Source organism: Phaethon aethereus, assembly GCF_964289735.1.
Source record: "Phaethon aethereus genome assembly, chromosome: 4".
Lineage (NCBI taxonomy): Eukaryota > Metazoa > Chordata > Aves > Phaethontiformes > Phaethontidae > Phaethon > Phaethon aethereus.
Genome location: NC_138578.1, coordinates 15,576,862 through 15,597,624, shown reverse-complemented (window position 1 = coordinate 15,597,624; position 20,763 = coordinate 15,576,862). Strand labels below are relative to the sequence as shown.

Genomic DNA, 20,763 nt, shown 5'->3' with positions numbered 1-20,763 from the left:
CTCCGCTACACTGGGCTATATATTCCTAAATCGTTGAGACCAGGTGCATGTCTCACTCATGTCCTTACTCAGCTTTGGGCCAAGACTGAAGTGCACAGCTTCCTTCTTTTCACCACATTCTTCAGATAGGGAAGAAAAGGCTAAGGGTGACAGGAGGGACTTGGCCAAGTGCCCAATCCATCCACACGTACAACAATACTTATGTAGCCAGTGTGACATAAAATACATTGGAGAGAGCCACAGATGTTGAATTAGCAACTTCTTCATTAAGATCCATTCATGGCTCCCAACAACTAAGTAAAAAAATAGACATCAAAAAAGCATTCCTGCTAACTGTGCTGTCAAAGAAGATTAGAAATTGGGACGTGTGCAGAGAAAAATTGTTTCTTAAGCTCTTCAGAGCTTTTTTTTTTCAATCTTAGGACTACTGCATCTAATATTCTCTTGAATAGGGCCTCCAGGAAGCACAAGCTACCATCATCCATTCATGACATCTCTCTCTGTTATGGAATACTTCTACATGCTTGTGCTATTTCCTTCTGAGATACTGGCAGCGTATGAAAGTATCACTTCTCTTTCATTTGAACGCCTTAAAATTAAATCATATAACTGTCAGATTTTACTGCAGCAACTATTTCCATGCAGATGACTTCAATGAACATTAAAAGCCAATGGACCAATAAAACATATGCATCAGGTTGTACCACTCTTCTTTCTTAATTTCCATTTATATCCACAGACCTTCACAGGAATGACCAACAAGAAGCAACTCCAGATAATCCTATTTATGTGCTTAGATTAGCAGGACCAGTGAAGAAGCCTAACAGCGACATTAGGAGCTCCAAATAAATTTCATCAACACAGGGACCATTAGTCCCAACAAAACAGCATCTTTTTAGGAGAGTATCATGGCTGATTGCTATACAATGCAGTCACCTCTCTCCCACTGTTTTTGTATATTGTTTTCCTCCTTATCTGACTGCCAGTGCTGTGATGAGCAAAATGATGTTAGTGAGATCAGAACTAAAGTGCAGGATTATTTTTATGAAGGAAACGTGTCATTTCTGTTTCTTGGTTATATCAGCCTCAAGATAGTTTTAAGTATATTCTTTGGAAAATCATCATGCAACAGATTTGCTGCTTTGTGAGAACATAACAATTTTATCACTCCTAAATCTCCTCTTTACATTAGAAAAAGATGAGAAAATCAACCATCACAATTTTACTCCATCTATCAACATTAAAAATATCTTACTGGGATAGCTGTCCAAAATGCTTTTCAGAGGCATTGATTTATATTGCCTTTCATTCAACCACAGCTGCATTACTATAGTAATAATAATAATTATTATTATAATTATCATCATTATTATTATTAGTTACTGGATACAACATAAATCTATAATAGTTTGAAAAAATATTTTTACTATTGCCACTAGAGTTAAGTATTTGTTTGTATCTCAGATACAGACAAAAAGTTAACAGAAACTACTATTTTCAGACACTTGGGTATGAGGGAAAATTGTTACAAAAATTTTACAAAAAGAATTGTTTGCCTTTTCTTGCTACTGTTGCTCCAAGGTTGGAAAAGAGGTGAACAGTTTTGTTTACTTCAGTGAAGAGTCTCTATGTTAATTCAAGAATAACATTGTATGAATAATGCTACACAGGAATTGTCTAGATATTTGGGTTAACATCTATGAATCTGTGTAAATGAACAGAGGACACAAAAAAGGCAACGTTACCTTGGCAAAACAGTTCACTGGAATGTATGGGCCTGAGTTTGATCAGAGACAACTAGAAATTAATTGATTTCATTTTACTTCTTCACTTACACCACTATATGAGAAGAATCAGGGATATCGAGCAAAATGTATACACACAAATTCATCCACCTGACGCTACAAGCATTTCTTGAGTAAGCACAGAGGACACATTCAGCGATTCTCTCACACTTTGCATGTGGATGCAATGGTTTAGATAGTGTGGGGTTTTTTAATTGCTGGCCGTACAGTATCTGCACTGCCTGCTGGAAAATTGTCTATCCACATGGTATTCTCCATTACTGATTTCTAATTTTAAAGTGTATAACAGGTAAGTAAAATCAAATACCCTTCAAGTAGTCTGTTTTGATGGAATAATTGCTACCGTTGTCACAGTGATCTTGCATCCTTGCAGGTAAAGGACCATGGACAATGATTATAGGAATCAGACAGCAGGGGATAAACATAAAAATGTTTAAGAACCCTGTTTTAAAAGTACCATTTGGACTTTGTGGGTTTTGTTTTATTCTATTTATTATCTTACATAATGTACTCATTCCTCAAATTCTTCCCCCTTTCTATGTAAGAGCTGGAGTATTGCTTCTAAGCACATTCCCTTCCTCCTTACCTGTGAAGTACATAAAGCCTCCGTTCTTGCCAGCCTGCATTAAACACTGCAATACAATTACCCTCGGTCACTGGACTGTTATCTCAAGGAATTGAATTAGACTTTCTAGCTTAGAGAACATCAAATTATTTACAGAAAGTCTTATAGTTGAAACAGATCCAGTTTAGAGTATTATATGATGGTTAGGGAAGTAAAGACTAAAAAGATCAGGTCACTGATTTAAAACAGAACTAAAAGTTGAATCTGAATCTGAGGGTAGCTGTCGAGAGTCTTATCAAGCAGGCTATTGCCTATTCAGAAGCATGGAAAATCAGTATTCCATTTAGCCTTGCCTCTAGGTTCCAGCTGTAAAAGTCTCCTCAAGGAAGGTTTGATTGGGACCAACAGCAGTTCTGTGGAAAGTTTCAGTTCCAGTTTTTCACAAGTACAAACTATTAGAATTTTCAGTTGAGAAATACAAAACAGCCTTAGATTCATGTTCAGAAATACCCCTGATAAGTCCCTTCTGTTTTGGTATCTTGAACATAATGATGGCAGAAAGGGAAGTGTTTAGCAAATCACAGAATTATATAAACTGGTTCTTTTCCTGGAAAAGGTGTAGTATATTTAATTTCTCTCTCTCTCTTTCAACACAAACCAAAAACTTCTGAGATTTCCTCTCAGAAAGGACTATCTTCATTGGCTCATTGCCCTTATAGCTGAAACACAAAATGCTTAGTTGGCATGTGCTATGCATTTTAAATCGATACAGTTTGTCACAATTGTTATTTAAGATTGCTCTGTCAAGAGTATGTCAATATATCTTTCATCCATGAAGGCTTTATGATATATAGTCCTGACTGTTCTAGGCAAAACCTGATTACAATTTAAATTTGCTTTATATATCTGGATTTTACTTGCATTACCACTCTAAAATGTGACAAGAAATCAATATGGAACAACACTTATGACATTTCCAAAGCAAAATATTCCCCAACAGACTTATGAGCTTTCCATTAGTACTTACCCCATCCCTAGATGTAATTTCTTACTTCCACCCTCCCATGTATTCCCATCAGTGCCCATTCACCACCCACTCCCCTGACCATGAAAGTCTTCCCATGAAACGCAATGAAAGCTTTTGCACCAACCCGCCTGCACGTCTGAATTTAGAGGGTCCGTCCCTTTTTGCGTGCATCTCAAATATATGCCATTTTAAAGCAGCCTTCCCCCAAGGGCAGCCATTTGAGGTGGAGCCTAGAGGGAGTGAGCACCACTGCCCCTCTCCTGGGGGTCCCGGAGCACTCCCAGGCCCCCTCCTGTGTCCGGCTCCCGGCGCGTCGCTGAGCACCCGCAGGTCAGGGGAGGCCCTGAGCCAAACTCGCTCCCACTGGAATCACAGCAAAACTCAGCTGAATTCAGTGGGATGGAAATAAACCCAAAGGATGACAATGCAAAGATAATGCTGTGAGGTGCTGGTGTTGGATAGTTTCTTCTGAATTTAAAGTGAGGAAAAAATGAAGGGAAAGAGAAAAATGTGATGACAGTTACAAGATACTATGTTTTCCCTTCCCAAAACACGGAAGTTTTCACTTCTTTGCCAGACAGAACTGCAGTGTCTGTTGTCATTACTCTTCTTTTTTGTTATTTAAATCAAAATATTTTCTGAAAAATGTGTCTTCCCTTTTTCCCCATATACAGGCTAAAATATAAACAGGTAGAGATAAGTAAAAAATCCAACCTTTATTCCACTTTGAACAAGCTTGTGTATGTCCAAAAAAGGTTCCTTGAGTATGTCTCCATCAGGACTGAAAATCTTCACATATCCTTCTTTCTCAAGAATAAAGAGGCGATGGGATCCGTCCCCACAATGTACCGCTCCAACAGGCTGTCTTAGTCCACTCACAACCTCCTGAATACAGAAGCAGTTGTGCTTGTGTTTTCTAAAAAAATTAAAGAAAATAGTGAGAAACTTCTTTCTTGTAACCGTGACACAACAATGTCCCTAAAAGATAAAATTATTGTTCTGCAGTGATATTAAAAACACAGTTATACAACCCAGAATAAATTATATCCTTGAACTTCACTTGAGCAAAATTTGTTTTTTATACAAGAAAGAGAAAATTAATTCATCTTAGATCTGAAATGTAGAGGAATACAAGTTTAAAAAAATGGTAAAAAAAGAGAACAATTTATAAAGATAAAATTTCTACTGTACAATAACCACAGTGAATTCCAGAATTTTGACAAAATTTGGCTTCTAAAACCCATTAAAATATAATTACTTATGACGGGACAATCTAATTTAATTATTTTCACAATTACATGAATGAAATAGATTTTAAATAATGAAATAAATATTTTCCTAATAAACTTATTGTCGTTGTTTAGTAATATTAAATTCAGGTAGGAATGACTTCCTAGAACTATCTATGATCCACAGCGTAGACCATAACCAAGATCCGCAGGGTGGATCAAACCAGGATTCTAACACCTTTTCAGCAACGCACATATCAAATGGCACTGAAATAGTGACGCTAATATAACTTTCTCTGTTGACGTACACTAGCAGCAGCAAAAGAAAGTAACATCTGGAAAACACAGCTGCTGAGCATAAGCACACACTGAGCTGTTTCACTGTGAAAACCACAGATTCGCTAGGGTTTTTTTTTTTTCAGATTAAACAGCATTTATCTTTATGAACCTGCTGATCTCTTCCTCTTTGTCATATTCTTCCATGTGGTCCAGTGAGTTAGAAGCTGGCCCTCGCACTTGTTTTCTTGGAAAATCTGGAAAGCATACACCACCATCTTTTCTTGCATAGAAAAAGCAAAACTCATCAGCTGTAGTTTGGAGAAAACCTTAAAAATACAAAAGAGCATACAAATATTTAGTGTGTCGTCATGCCTGCAGTTTTGTGCCATCAAACTAATCTTTAAATAGATTATATACTGAGTGGAAAAAGAAGTCATTTTAAACAAAGTGCTACTTGCAAAAAAGGCCTGCTCGGAATAAATGCAAACTGAGTATTACCTTTTATAGTTTATTAATCTGTATTTGTGTTAAACCTTATTTTCACCGTGCTTAAATAAACATACCAATTCATTCAAAATGACACTCCAGTTCATTCATTAAAAAATTAAGAGACAAAGTTCAGAGTTGAGGCTGTGATATATTTTTCCCTGATTTTAACCCTATTAATCAATTGTAGTATCTGCTGTAAAATAGCTTGAGCAGCTTTCATTTCACTTCTTTTTTTTTAAGTGGCTTCTTGTATTAAAAAATGCAGTAAAGAGTTCGATAAAAGATGTGCAGTAAAGACTTTGTGGAATGCTGGCAGCAAAGGACATCAGCTGGAGAGGTGAATAATTAGTTGTCTCAGAAAGTGAGAAGCACTGCCGAAAACTGCACCATGTTGACATGCAGTTGGCCTCTCGTTGACTCCCGGCATCATTAGAGTGGGTGAACACAGTGTCCCATCGTGAGGTCTGCTTCCTCAGCCCCCGTCCCCTGAAAAGGGCGATATGTCTCATGCTGAATTGGAGCTGGCTTTAAGCTACCTTGGATGAAAGGTGGTCTCTAGGTTTTAGGTTAAAACGAGGAGTTCGAAGACCCAGGGAAACAAGAAGTTGGTTAAATGAGAGCCTTTGAGGAAAAACCCTGCTGCTACTGATACTACACTGTGTTTAATGACAGCAAAAGTATCTATTTCTGTCCACAAACCTATTTCTAGTAATTTCTATGCAGTTTTTAATCATTATTATTAAATCTAAGATGATAGAATTTGGCTAGTTGTACTATTTTACTAAAACATTGTTAAGATAATATGTCTTAAGTTACCTTCATTCCTCTTTGCATTACTGGCATACTGTGTTAGGATGTACTATGGTCCAAGACATAACTCATAGGATACACAGAATTAGCACTTAATTGGAATTAGAGGCCTAATTTATGCATGGCTTTACCACTTGTGAATAATGCAGTAATCTATAATCTTGGCCATAAAACCTCTGGCTTACAATGTACAATAAGAGCTGATCGGGGACAGATGTGTTTCATTGGAAAATGCCAATTTCTTAAAAGCAAAGCTTTTTCAGAAACATTATCAGTTTTGACAAAATTTTAGTTAACATGATGTTTCTGGTCCAAACTCAAATTTCTGGTCTAAATGAAGAGAGAAAGATACAGCAAACCTCATATCGCTATACTCCAATGTCTTGTAATTAGGGTGTTTCATTAGGAAGAGGAATATTCAGGTCAATGCCCCTCATCTGTCAGGCAAGAGTTTGACCCTAAGTCTCCCATTTCCCAAGTAAATGTCCTAACAACGACTTTATTAGCTATCCTGGGGTGGTCTCTCTGTGGCTTTCTTCATGGAAAATTTCGAAAGAGTTCAATTTCTTCCTTATGTGGAATAGGAAAATTTTTTAGATCCCAGAATTTTTGTGGAGTGGAAAGCCTTTCCCACCCAACTATACTTCTTTTCATATGCATCTTCCTTTAAAAATATTGGAAAAATAACATGACAAAGCCTGCCTTTGGTTTCTATAAAATAATATCTGGGAACACATGGTAGTGTGTTGTGGTGTAAAAGTTTAATTACCATGATTTGGAGCTTCAGTAAATATCATCTCTGAAGAGCTGGTTTTAATTTATAGTAGTTATTTGGAGAAAATGGGAGATATAATTTCAAGTGGAACAACTGGAGAGGAACTCTGATATAATCACGGAGTAGTATTCCAAGGCTTGTAGATATAATGCCAAAATCAAAGGTAATCTAAAATCTTGCTGTTGAATTATTTCACTTAAGGATACACAGTTTTGTCTTTAAGAATGTATTTCTCTAGGAACAGTGGGTCATTCAAGAAAATGCAATAGCAAATTAGAGGTGTACGATTTCTAAGGATTTCTAGAATTTTCCAAGTACACCATCTACTATTTGCTACAGATAAGCTACTCATGGCTTGAATGTTATCTTTAGTCAGAAAAACTGAGAGCATATTACGATCATATTGTTTACTCGGTACATGTTCATTTTGAATAGCAATCAGATGCAAACTCGCTTGACTCACATTGCCTTATGCAATGCCTTTTCTTATATGTAAGACTAATCCCTTTTTCTTATGAAATATATTATCATGCACTTAAGTACAGGTTGTACTGCAGTTGCCTTTTGCTATTTAGCGAACCCATCAGCGGGTTCCAACAAAGGATAAGGCTTATGTTCCATTTCCTTAGAAATGCTCGTAAAAAATGGGGTTTGAATTAAACTATGAAAATCAGTCAATAAATTGCTGAAATGCTGTGTTACTGGAAGGATTGTAACCTCTGTAAATACAGTTTTACCTGTGTATTAGGGATGGAATTTTGTTCTGTAAAAAACACAGTAATTAAAAAAAAAAATCTGCTTGTGTTACATATGCTAGATTCAACATACTAACAGCTTTACTAAAGACACTTAGAAAAACATTTGTTTCTGCTCTCCTATCTGTTTGTAGCCATTTAATGATTTCTTTATCATGCTTCGATTTCAAGGTCTTTAGTGTAGAGTTTGCCATTCAGTGTTTGTACAGTGTCCACAAGAGTGGTCCCTGACAAGTGCTCCTAAGCACTAGAACTGTTTGGAGGAAAAAAAAAAAAGATCATTTTGCTCAGTTTATTCAAATACAGATCTGTCACTGTCCTGTATGAGAACTATGCCTAATAAGGACTGCAACGCTTGGTCCTGTGTGAACTTCTGTACTTATTACTTTGTTTTAAAAGACTCATACATACGATTACAAATTTCCTACCAGCTGTGTATGTGTTGACAGAGCAATGCTCCTGTTAACAAAGAAAACTGAAATCGCAAAGATTAAACATAATGTTTAAGTATTGTACGTGTCAGATTTTGCACAGGCTTGCATTTGTATGCTTTAAAACTTTCTGTCTTGCAAACAAGAATCAAACTACAGACTTTTCAGTTAAGGCAGTTACAGTGAAAGCTTTCTGTGCTTGCTTTTATAAAAATATGTGGGAATAAGTTGCATGATTTCAAGCCTTTTCAAAGGAAAACTTACGCTCTCAGCTGATCCTCACCTCCTCTCTCCACTCGTATGTGCAGTCAGTTATACCTCAGACTGTATCTTCCTTCCTATCCTGCCTTCACCAAATCCACCTCGCTGGATTCCCTGCTTACCCATCCCCCTGCCTCTTCCCTTTGATATACAACTCAGATGATGTGGTAGCATTTGTCCTGGTCTTTACAGCAGGTCAAGTTCCTATTCACTCCCTTCCTTGTTTGCACTGCACACAGGATTGAGTATCATCCACTCATCGGAGCAGACCTACACTGGCTTAGACAGCATCCGGAAGTCAGGCTCACCTGCTTTATTCCTGCTGTGACCTTGAGCGTACAGTTCAGTAGTGTGTAAAAGAAGCATTTTCCTTGTTTGTCTGGTTTTTTCTAATTTGCACTTTTGACGGCTAGATGTGAATTTGTTCACAAATTCAGATGTTCAAAACACATTCTCCTCGCTCTTCTCAACTCTCAGTGAAAACTAAATCAGAGAGGTGATTCCAGATTTCAAAATGTAGTAAGATCAGTGGTAGCTCACATAATTTCCTACCGGTTTTCAAGCGAGTAGTGGCTCTCTTCTCATACTCACACATTGCACGTACCTGCACACAGGCAGTGCCTGTGTTAATCTCCTTGATTCTGTTGTTAGCAGTAGCAACATTATGAGCCACCTACTATTTTTCTGCAGGTTGACTATGCTGACTGTGACTATTAGTCAGGTCTGTTAGAACTTCTGGAAGTGTTGTGTGGGTTGCAGAATTTCTTAGATTTCCAGCATTTTGGGCTGGGGTGCTCCTGTTCGGAGTTTAAGAATTAATATCAAGCATCTGTTCTGGCAATGCCTGGGTTCAGATCTGGGCCTGGATCTGAATTCACCCACAATCATCTGGAACCCATTTCTTCAAATGAAAATAATGGAGAGCACATAGTCCAGAATCTGCCTGATGTCCTTGGATAGCAGAACGCACCGTGGCTGTGGCACAGGTTTGTTCCTTAGAATATGTCACTTCCACTGGCATGGATCACGTTTCTGCTCGTGCCTAAAGGGATGAATCAGCCGTGCCTTTCTTTACTAGCTATATTAATAGTAAATATTAGACAGTCTTCTCTTATGACTTTGGAAAACTTAAAATTCATATTGATTGAAGATACGCCATTAAGTCACTTAACTCCAGTATCTCCATCAGTAATCGCTTAAACTGAGGCTTAGAGTAAAGATCAGATGAGAAATAATGAGAACAGTCACCTGGGATGAAGCAGGGAAGTTCTAATCTCATAGACTGTGAAACATTACGCCCTCCATACAATCCTAACAGATACTGTTACTATTCTGTTTCAAGAAAGGATCAGGTCTGCTTTTCTTTGTTCCTAAAGGAGTCAGTGGAAGTTCTGACAGAGTCACAACTGGTGGGCAAACCACTGTCTTCAAAAGAGTTAACCAAGGATCTGCTAGAGTTTTTGTCTTTGCAAAAAGAGACAGAACAATAAATGAATTTCTGGAGCTAACTCATGAAAAAAACTGTTGTATAATTTCTCGGTCTTCTCGGTTAGCATGTACTGCTAAAATTTCAATTCAAGAAAAGATACTTGCTATCTTAAATCACTAATAATATTTCTCATTTGTGCAGGACAAGGGATAAAATTATTTTTGTAGTCAGCAGTTTCCTTAAACGCCTTTGTATTGGTGTTCAGAAACAATTAGCGCTTCCTAATGGAGGAAGAGTAATTATTTGACTTTTTAACAAATGCACAGTGAATCATTGCCAGAGACCTTGGGTTTGGGGGCCTGTTAATTTCCGATTCTTTGTTTAATCCTCCAGGCTAAGCATAGCTAAACATAACTTCCATATTTTCTATTTTTTTCTTTCTTTTGCAATAAATATTATTGTGAATATAGGGGTCTCACAAGTAAAATAGAAAACCCAAATAAGTTTTTATTTTAATTATTTGTATTTTAGAATGTATAAGACTATGAAACTATATGAAAATCCTATAGGCCATCTTCTCAAAAAGAGGGATCTGACTTTTACTTAATTAATACCTTCAGGAAATCCTAGTATAGGTATCAACAACATATGTATCAGTCAAATCAGTAAATTAACCCTGTTGGTGGATGTAAGTATGCAACAACTTTTTGTTAGTACAACCCACTTTCAGAACAAGTATTTAGAATGATTATTAGCATCTGATTGATGTAGGAAAAATCCTATTTTAACTGATGCTAAAGTATGTAAGCTCTTTTCCTGCAAAGCACAGTGCTCTGTCCAGTGCTAAAGTTATGCTTTCATCTGGTTATCTTTCAAGGCAACCTGGGTGGTCACAAAAAGCACTTGACATCTTGATGCACTTCAGCAGTTTTACATATACACAAACTTTGTAGAAAAATAAATTTGTCATTCGTCACCACATATGTTGATCTGAGGAGTGAGGTCCCTGTGGCTATAGCTCCTGTGCTGCTCAGCCCTTTCTCATTCTCTCTCCCTCCCTCTGTCTCGTCCTTCTTTCTCTCTTTTCCCTCTTTCACTTTTTCCAATTAAGTTGTTTCCTCAGAAACACAGAATTTCACAAAACAAATATGATGGACTCACTCTGCAGAATATGGTAATCATTTGCATTAGCTACAAACTCATGTCAAAAAAAGTCTTTGTGCTGACTTCTTATATGGGCCAAACGTTTAGAATATCTAATCTGTTATCACTGTTCAGCAGGCAGTCTTGGCAACTGTGATCTATTCTGCTTTGCTTTGGGGAATGTGATAAAGAGCAAGAAACAGCTGGTTTAAGAAAGCCTTAGAAACATCTCTTAGTTTATAAAGACAATAATAATATTTTCATATTTGAATGGGTTGAGATACATGTTAAACCACAGTAAAGGGAAAAAGTAAGTCAATTCAAAATGTTTTCTCAAGTCAATAAAAGAACGCTGCAAAAAATCTCCGCAGTCTTGGGATTTCAGAGGAAACAAGTACATACTGTACACACGCAATTAAAAAACCCTCCTCCAAATCTCATCCACTTAAACTATCCCCTTTACTCAAATATGTTTACATTATATCACAAAGCTGTGTTCATATGTAAAAAATGACTATTCACAAATTCATTTTTCATATCAACTCTTTTTTCTAGTCTGTGTTTCTAGTAAAAAAAAAATCTTAACCAGTTTTAATTATTTTCTCCTGTGTGGTATTATTTATAAGTAGTGTTTGGACAGGGAAAAAAGCATAGTTTAAAAATGACAGTCTTAAACATATAAATAATTTACTATTGAGAATACCAAGGATGTTATTTAATATAATAGGCTGTATTAAGACAGTATTTCTAAAAGAACCATCTTCTCTGGTTATTTTGTTGATACAGTTAGCTAATTAGTTAGTGATAGCACACATTTGGTGACTGCCTTAGACAACACAGGTCAAATTCTGGTTTTGGTTATGTCCAGCTTACTCTACTGACTACAGTGAGGAAGTATTAGGTTAGTTAAGAATTTGGTTGTTAACAGCATGTTGGAAGTGATTCAAAGATCACAGAATTCTATCGAATAGCTCCCTTTGATTTCAACCTTTAAGACCTTTAAACCCTGTGGAAAAACCGTCAGTTTCTAGGGTAACAAAACCAGGAAAAAAACACTTTACTCATCAGCTTTTAGAGTCTACAGACAGCATCCTTTATTTCTCGCATTTTGTCAAGCAATCTGTCATTTAGAATAGCCTTTTGGATGGCCAATTGCTTATTTATATTATTTGAATGAACATGCTAATATTTCACCAAAGGTAATAGTTTCAGGTGCCTTTGACAACAAACAATCCCGTGTTTCATGGAGAGTTTACTAGGAGGGCGGCAAGAGAGCGCTCAAAATATTTACCTGACTACATAAGATCCGCTGTGAAGACCCTGATATATTCTGTCTTTGCTTGGGCAAAACCCCCTGGATATCAATGGGGATTTTACCTAGTGAGCTGGATCTGTAACCACTCAGACAATATCAACATTTCAAAACAGACATCCTTTAGCCCCATATTTTGTTATAGGTTTTACCTGGTATGTGACCTCTGCAAGTATAATAGAACTCTTTACAATAGTCTTTGCACAGGTAGGGAAGAGTTAGTTCTCTTTCAGGTGTTTCCCCTTTCCCAGGTGAGTGGAATAGGTTCTGAGCGTGAGGTGAGCAGTGTGCACATTTGATTTCCTCCAGTAGCTTCGCACATTCTGTGTTGTTGGTAACAGAAAGTATCTGCAAGCCACAAACCAGAGACAAATAAACACATTACCTGTTTCCTCATCTTATGCAAAAAAAGATTGCGTGATCTAACGTAATAAATAATGCTAGCGGAACCAATACAGTTAGTATTAATGCATCATGTTTCATGTCACCGTTCCGGAAAATTATTACTATGAAATGTGCAATATGTCATTAGTACAGTGAGATTTTAAGCGCTTGCTTCTCTTTCTCAGATAAGGATAATAGTACTCAGGTTATTTTATGGACTCATGCCCACAATCTCTTAATCACATAGGCAATCTCTGACCTAGAGGGATCATTTATATAAGGAGGAGCTACAGCAGCAGGCCTTCTACCCACTTCTCTCATGAGAAATATTTAAAAAACACAACTTGTAAGGTGACCTATTCAAGTATTCAGAGACTAAAAATTAAAATTCTACCATCAAAACACATCAGGAAAACCGTATCTAGCTATTTGTTAAATACGTGTATCTTGAACAATACCGCAGTCCGGCTACTGAAATGACTGCTGTGGATTTCAGCAGGTGCCTTGGATTTTTCATGCTTCAAATGCCTCTCTGGTTTTTGCTCTCTCCAGTGCAAACTACTTAGAGGTGGGAAAAGCTCTACGTTTCCAGACATTCCTTTTTATAAGTGAAAAAGTAGAATTTGTTCATAATATCTTGTTTGTCTCAATATTGAAACTGTAACTTTGTCCTGAAAAAAAGAGCGTATATTGCGCATAGTACTTGAAGAAGCACGAAACCACGATTGATGATGTGTTTAAGTAAACACAGGAGCCTAAGGAGCGCAATGTCATCAAATCGTGAAAAATAATGGAAAACAGCATAGTCGTCTTTATTAGTCTTTGAATGCAGTGCACTTTGTTAATCTATTGTTAACCACATGGATTGTTTTTTGATCATTCAGCCCAATAGTGGGTAGTGGGAAATGTGTTCTCAGTTGAGAGGGACTGAGTCTGTTCCAATGAAAAAACAAAGCTCAGGTTCTTTCTGCTATTTGTTTAACGTAGTTATAAACAAAGACTGTAAGACACTTATATTAATAAATATTAATGCAGTAAGTATTTGTATTCTGTAAATATTTGTAAATAGTGCATTTTAACATATTGACACAGTTTGTTTATAATTCATATATCTGAGTTGATTTAGAGAAGGACTTTCCAATGTCATTCCCGTGCAACATAATATTCAAGGGAATGATCTAAATTACTTTTGATTAAAAAAGTTATTCAATGCATGAAGACTCTCGATAAGTTTAAGTATCCTGCCTCATAGGTTGGCTGTCTCCTAGGACGCACTACTTTGATAACACAGTTCTGATCCCAGCATTTTATTTACGCATCATAATTATATAAACCTCAAACGCTTAAGAGAAATGCACCTTCCATTGTTTTAAACAGATACATATTCAAAATATTGCACAATATATGGCCTATACAGTTACACAAAATCCTATTTAAAGGAACCTTAATGTAGAAGACAAACTCTTCAGTCTTACCATATATATATTGTCAAAAGACCATCTGAAGTGTGTACTAAAGTTTAGTGGCTTAAGTTGGACCACTGATTAGAGGAACACCATTTGGCTTCTACCCTTACTCTGGAAGAGCTGCCATTGGCTTCAAAAAGAATTCTTCCAGATTTGCAAGTATCATTAAATGCATTAAATGTTCTGTTCTTTAGACTATCTGTTCCAGATTGTCCTCGGCTTCCATAGCACCTGCGACTAACATCTGCCATGTATGCTGTATTATCTCTCTTCAGACCCTTCTTGGGAATCTTCTTTTGGAAAGGGTTTGTCTTTTTTTTTTTTTTTTTCAACCTTGAAGACAATAATTAATTAATTGCATGTTGCATGTATGACACAAGGTTTGCATTAGCCCTGAATTCTTTGGGGAATTCTTTCCACAGCCCCAGCCACTTCTCTCCTGAAAAAGTTTAGATTCATTTTGCTAGATTGCTCATTTGGGCCATAGCAGCAGAACTGTTAACCTTAGTCTTCTTTCTTGAGTTTCAGATGTTGTTGTAGGTATGGTAGAACTGGGGAAAAATGCCTTGAAGACAAGAACTAAAAATATAAATGTTAACTACAATAAACTATAACTGAAATACATAATAACTAAAACATTGAGCTTGACTTAATACTGCTTAGGATTGCCATCCAGGTAGTAGAGAACAGACTTTATATGATTGCAGTAATCCACACTGCTGAGGCAATCTTCTGCATTAGCTGGCCTTCCTTAAGGGATGAAGGCATCCTGACCTCGGTACTTTGCGTTGCTGTGGTGCTGGTGGGAAGCGGCCTGTATAATTCAATCAAGTAATTGTCTGCCAAATAGAACAAAGTCTGAAGCCATTCAGGGATGATCGAAAGCACTACCCATAAATGCTGCTTTTTGAGAACATTATGTCACCAAGAAGCTAGGAGATCTCCTAAGTAAGGATGAAATGATCTATTTTGGTGTTTCCACCAAAGGAAAGTGCACCATGACTAGAGACTCTTCAGAGTACTTGCCTACATTCAGTAGTATCACCTGCTTTGCAAAAGTCTCAGATGTTTTCATCAGGGAGTTGATCTCAGGCAGTAGGCTTTCTTGTGGTAGCACTGTGATGGTATGTTTAGAAGTACAAGTAAACATGAGGTATTACTAGGTAAATATTCTATGTGTTTATTGAATTAACTCCACAGTGATGCAACAGAAAACTGTACTTCTACTGGAAGACTCCAGAACGCATTGTGAACAGGGGAAAAAAAAATAAAAAATTACAGGATAGCAAAGCTAATTTACTGTTTCTTGTGGAAAACGTAATTGACGTTGCCTGGTGATACAGGAGAAGTAATGCTTGCCAACATTTCAGTTCTCAAACTTAAGACAAAAGGATCCTAATCCCCCTGAGCAGCTGCTATCCAGGAATTAACCACAGGAATTCACCCCCTCATGTCATTTCTGGAATGAATCTTGGTCATATAATAGCTAATCGGAAGATTAAGGAATGAGAGTCAATCAATTATCTGAAAATCAAGTACAATGTTATTTAACTTTTAGAACACTCAAGCAAAATAGGGTGGTAACATTTGCTCTGTGTGAGGTCTGATGTGTAACTCTGTCCTGGCTGGGAGATAGGACAACCATTCTATTCTGAATTTCAGTAAATCGATAATGTATTTATCCCGGAGTACATTAAACCGGTTTTAAGCGAAAGCTGAAATACTTATTTGAATGAAGCTTTTTCTGTTGGATGTCTACTTTGAAAATGACCTTAAAGTTGACAATGGCTTTGGTCTTTTGAAGAAATGTAAACTAATTTCCTGCTTCAATTTTTAAAGCCGTATGTGAAACCATGAAACTGCAGTGGTTTAAACTAACTGTGCTCTGGAAAATATGTAAAACTTCCAAACATTTATTGCAACATGCCTAATAATGATTATGCCTGCTGCTGACTAATTTACAACATCTGTAAGATCATCCTTTAATCTCTAGCCACATGAAAGTAAAACGGGTAGACTAAAGGTAAGATAAATCCTGGAATGCACAGGAAAGCATAGCATACTAAATTGGTTTATCAACAAAAAGAATAGTGCAATGAAGGAGAAACAGAAGATGACACAACAGACAGAAATTTACGTTGAATATTGTCATCTGTTTTGCGTACTCTGTCATACCTAGTTTGAGAAAGGCAGTATAATTTTGATGTTAACAGAAAAAAAAAAACAGAGAAAGAAGTAATTGCATTAAGACGTATTTGACATACAAGCATTTATGTCTAAAAATCATATGCTTACGAGATTGTTCAGCTGTTGGGTTGAACATATGCTTCTTCTGTATTATAGTGCTGGATTATGTCATTAAAGAGTTCGGTTTCAATTTTAGGGTAATATGTAAATAGATCATTGTACTAAGGCAGCTGTTAAAGGGACCCCAAGATGAGTTATTTGTTTAGTTGGATGTGTTCAACAATAGCCTTTGTTCGTGAAAGAGCCAGAGCAAACAAATGATTGTAAAAGGGCACACTTGAAAACAATTACTTTTCACCCATTCCTTGACAGCCTTGGCTGTGAAACCATCCAAGGTAGAGAGGACTTCTTTGCCTGTCAGGCTGTAAGCAAACTTTTAGAAAAACTGATACTACAGTGTTTGGCTGGGATGTAGTAGCCCTTCATAAATGTGGAGATACTGCAGAAAACTAGAAGACAAAGAGTTAAATGTCAACAACAGGATGCAAAAATCTTGCTTGAGCCAGTGCAATGTTGTATCTGCTCATTATGGTAGCTCCATTTTTGTCCCCCAAACTGGAGGCAATGGTAGTATTCTCATTATAAGCACAAATCAATAATTTGGTCAAAAATTCTCAAAGACTCAGCATCTTAACCAAGAAGCTCTTATGAAAATATCTACTGAGCATGCTCAATTCTTTTTTTTTTTTTTTTTGAAGAAGCTAGTGTTCAGACTTCTGTTAAAGTGATAGCCACTCTATGGTGTAGATATATGATGGAGTTTCAAAAAGCTGGTTTTGGAACTGTAGTAGAACACAGTTTAAAAAATGTGCTTTCAGAAAAGTTCCATTCAAATGTATGCCATCATAGTTTGCCATGTCTTTTATGGAATGACCACCTCATTCTGTCAGGCGTAAATGACATATTTTGACATTTTTTCTAAATATCTATTGATATGGTAAAGCAGATTTGTGAGTTTCATAAATGTTAATCTTTGGTGAAAAACAGTGATTTTAAAACTCTATAAAATAATATTCCCTTAAAAGTGTAATTTATATTTAAAAAAACACATTCAACAGCTCAGAAATATGTACTGTGGCATATATGGTCAATTCCTCACATTTATATCAGCTTTTTAGTACCATTAGTAAAAAAAAAAAAAGAACAAAAACACCAAGCCCACAAAACAAAACAAAGGGAATTAAAAGGTATTTTCAAAGAATAGTAAGAAGAGAATAAACCCTTCAACTGCCTGGAGATTGAAAACTAACCAAAATTCAACTTCCAATTTACTGCATTCAGCCAGTTACTACAAGGGTCTCCAATCATTGAATAATCTCAGTAGCATATATGCCACCGAGACATTGCAAACAGGGTGAATCAAGGACATATTTTCCAGTCCTATTCTTTTTTTTCTTTCTTTCTTTCTTTTTTCCCAGCTAGATCTTTCAGGTTATCTGTGTGTGGTTAGTTTATAGTTTAATTTAATTATCACACAGGAGCTTAATGACACTGTCTCTAGACAACATGAAGAAATATATCTGCCTTGAATCTCAAACTGCTGCTGCATATGGTATGAATAAAGAGAGATCTGCAGCTGAAAACCTGCAGTAAGACAGTTCTCACTCATCTGGGAATAGAGGGGGTAGGACAAATGCTCCCTCAAAAGGCATGAACATTTGGACAGAGCTGGGGACTGAAGGAGAATGATGTTCTCCAGTTTCACCCATTAGTGAACCAACTAACAAACACAATGGTGTTGTTGTTATTCTTTTGCCATAAGCAACAGGACTCTGTGTGTGGGCAGCAGTTTAGTGGGGAGGAGGATAAGTCGACCCCTTTTTGTCCTATTGATTTTTTCCTATTTGCATGACTTGAGCAAATTAAATGATGCAATATGGCTTTTTGTTACAAAACAAAGTGAGAGATACCACCCAGACACATATGTTGATTCGTAGAAGCTGTTTACATGAGAATGGAGTGAAATCTACCGTGAACTGAGCATAAAAATTCGATTCAGGCTGGGTATTTTTTTTTTTTTATTATGCTTGGGCCAGCAAGACTGAAACACAAGTTTTCCAAGAGTCTCTCAGACCTTGACAACTACAGAGTTGTAACTGAGGAATTCTTAATTAAACCTAAACCAGGGTGGAAAAAAAAAAAAGAAAAAATAAAAAGACACCTGATTGTTTATTTCACGTGCAGTGATTCCTAATGACATTATTCAGCAACTTCCCTCCCTCCGCGTACCCCTGGATGCGACACCGGCCACCACAAGCAGAGCTTACCAAACGGTCCTGCAGGGTTAGGTACCAGCGCGTTTGAAAATCTAAGCAACAGGCTGCTGAGCAGAGTTTAACTTGCTAAAGGATGCAGAGAACTGACAATTTTAAGAACTCGGTGAGCAGAGGAGGTGCTGCCCTTCACATGACCGCAGCTTGAAAGTGGGCAGAGATGCTGCCAGGTGATGTGAAAAGGAGGGCTATCTCATGGCACCTGGTGTGAGAAACCGGTCGTGAGCGAGGACTGGTGGAGCAGGGTCCTAAGGCGGAAACTTCGGGGGTCGTCTGCGGCTGGTAGGCGTAACCATCAGCAATACTTGGGCTCACAAAATTTTGGTACCCCGGCACCATCTGCTATCCAAAACCCCTTCCCGACTAAACATGTGGAGCAAATCGGACAAGATTTTTCACCCCAGAAAAATAAACCGGGCACCACCGCCGAAGTGAACGTACAGCCCCGCTGCCGCCAGTGCCCGGACGGCAGCCAAGGCCGGTCCAGCCCCTCCACCTTGCCCCGGAGTCGCGCCCGGGCAGCGGTACCTGCGGGCGGCCCGGCCCCGGTGCGCTGGGCCACCCCGGGCCGGGGCCGCAGCCAGAAACTCCGGCGCTGCGGACACACACACACAAAAGTAACTTCACGCACAGCCGTGGGCTGGCAAAGCGCTCTCCCCGCCGAGCGCCCGTCCCCTCCAGGGCAGCAGATCTGCAGCCGGGCTCCCCGCGACTCCCGAGGAAATAAACCAGCACCAGTGTCATGTTTCTGCTTCGCCCTCACCGCCCGGGCAGAGACGGTCGCCCCCCGCCGCTGCACACACACACACCCCCCGGCCGGGAAAGCGGCAGGTTAGCGGCTCCACGTAAAAAAAAAAAAAAAAAAAAAAAAAAAGGACCAAAAAAAAAAAAAAAAGCCGAAAGCCTCCCCCCCCGACCCCAAAGCAGCCCGAGGAGGTGCCTACCTTCGCCTCGGCGTGCAGCAGCCCCTGCGCGTCAGCGCGGGAGCAGCAGGACAGGCGCGGGTAGAGGCCGCGGCACATCGCCTCCCCGCCGCCCGGGGCCTCCGGGGACAGCACCCGCCGGTCGCGCTTCTTCAGCCGCCTCGGCGGGGTCCCGTTGAGGCACCTTCTCCTCCGGGCGCCGCTCTCCCCAAACTTGGCATCCCCCTCGAAGAAGCACAGAACCACGGCCACCAGCAGCAGCTTAAACGGCAGCATCTTGAGCATCATGCCTGAGGGAGCGTGTGAATGCACCCAAAAAAAAAAAAAAGCGGGGGGGGGGGAGAAGGAGGGGAATCCCACGGACTTTTCTTTGCACTTCAGATCAGGAAACCACCTCCCTCCCCCAGAAGGGGAAAGTCTGGAGGAGAATAATAACAGTAGCAATTAAAAAGCCTACGGAGGAAAAGCACTTCGGCCACCCCCGCTCCCGAAGAGGCGGGCGCGAAAAAGGCAGGAGCGGGGGAAGAAGCAGCCTCCGCGCCCCGGCGGGAGGATGCTCGAAGCCGGCGAAGTCGCGCAAGTGGCACAGGTTTAGCGGCTGCCGCTCCGAGGCGCCGAGGCTCGGGGCGGGCCGGGCTGCGGGCGGCGGCAGCCCTTCACTTGTCGTCCCATAGGAAGGGTGTCCCCGAGGTGGGGCGGCGGCGGCGGCGGCGGCGGCCGGGCCGGGCGATGCCCCCTCCGCTGCTGCCGGCGGCGGCTGCGGCTCACGAGGGCTCTCATGTTTCGCTCCCTCTTTTCTTCTTCTTTTTAAGCCGCGCGCGGGGAGGTGCTGCCACCGCGCGCCCTAGCACGTCACCCGGCCGCACCGGCCGCGCGCGCCGCCCGCGCCGCCGCGGGGGCCCGGCGGGAAGCGGCGGCGCCGCGCCCGGCCTCGCGCCCCCCACCCCCTCCGCCCCAACCCGCGCGCGTGCGGCCGGGCGGCAGCGGCGCGGGGCCGCGCCCGGCGCGAGCCGCAGGGGCGCGGTGAGGCGCGGGGCACGCGGCGGCGCCCCGCCCTGTAGCGGTCTCCCGGCGGCGGCTCGGGGGTCGCCGCGCCCCCCGCCGCCTCTGTCTTGCTCCCCCCACACACCCCCCCGGCCCCGGTGAAAGGGGAGCCGGGG

At 39.8% G+C, this 20,763-nt stretch overlaps 1 protein-coding gene across 1 annotated transcript in view; it reads right to left on the bottom strand.

Annotated features, from left to right (window-relative positions):
* Positions 1 to 20,285, bottom strand: part of HHIP (hedgehog interacting protein) — a gene marked incomplete at its 3' end in the record, with an annotated part of 71,682 nt that extends 51,397 nt beyond the window's left edge. The window contains exons 1-4 of the mRNA XM_081999488.1: positions 19,625 to 20,285; positions 12,463 to 12,658; positions 5,075 to 5,231; positions 4,112 to 4,313 (exon numbers count right to left, since the gene is read on the bottom strand). Of these exons, the coding sequence (XP_081855614.1) occupies positions 4,112 to 4,313; positions 5,075 to 5,231; positions 12,463 to 12,658; positions 19,625 to 19,891 (822 nt within the window). The 5' untranslated portion in view covers positions 19,892 to 20,285. The remainder of the gene's footprint in view (positions 1 to 4,111; positions 4,314 to 5,074; positions 5,232 to 12,462; positions 12,659 to 19,624) is intronic.
* Between the last annotated feature and the right edge of the window lie 478 nt (positions 20,286 to 20,763).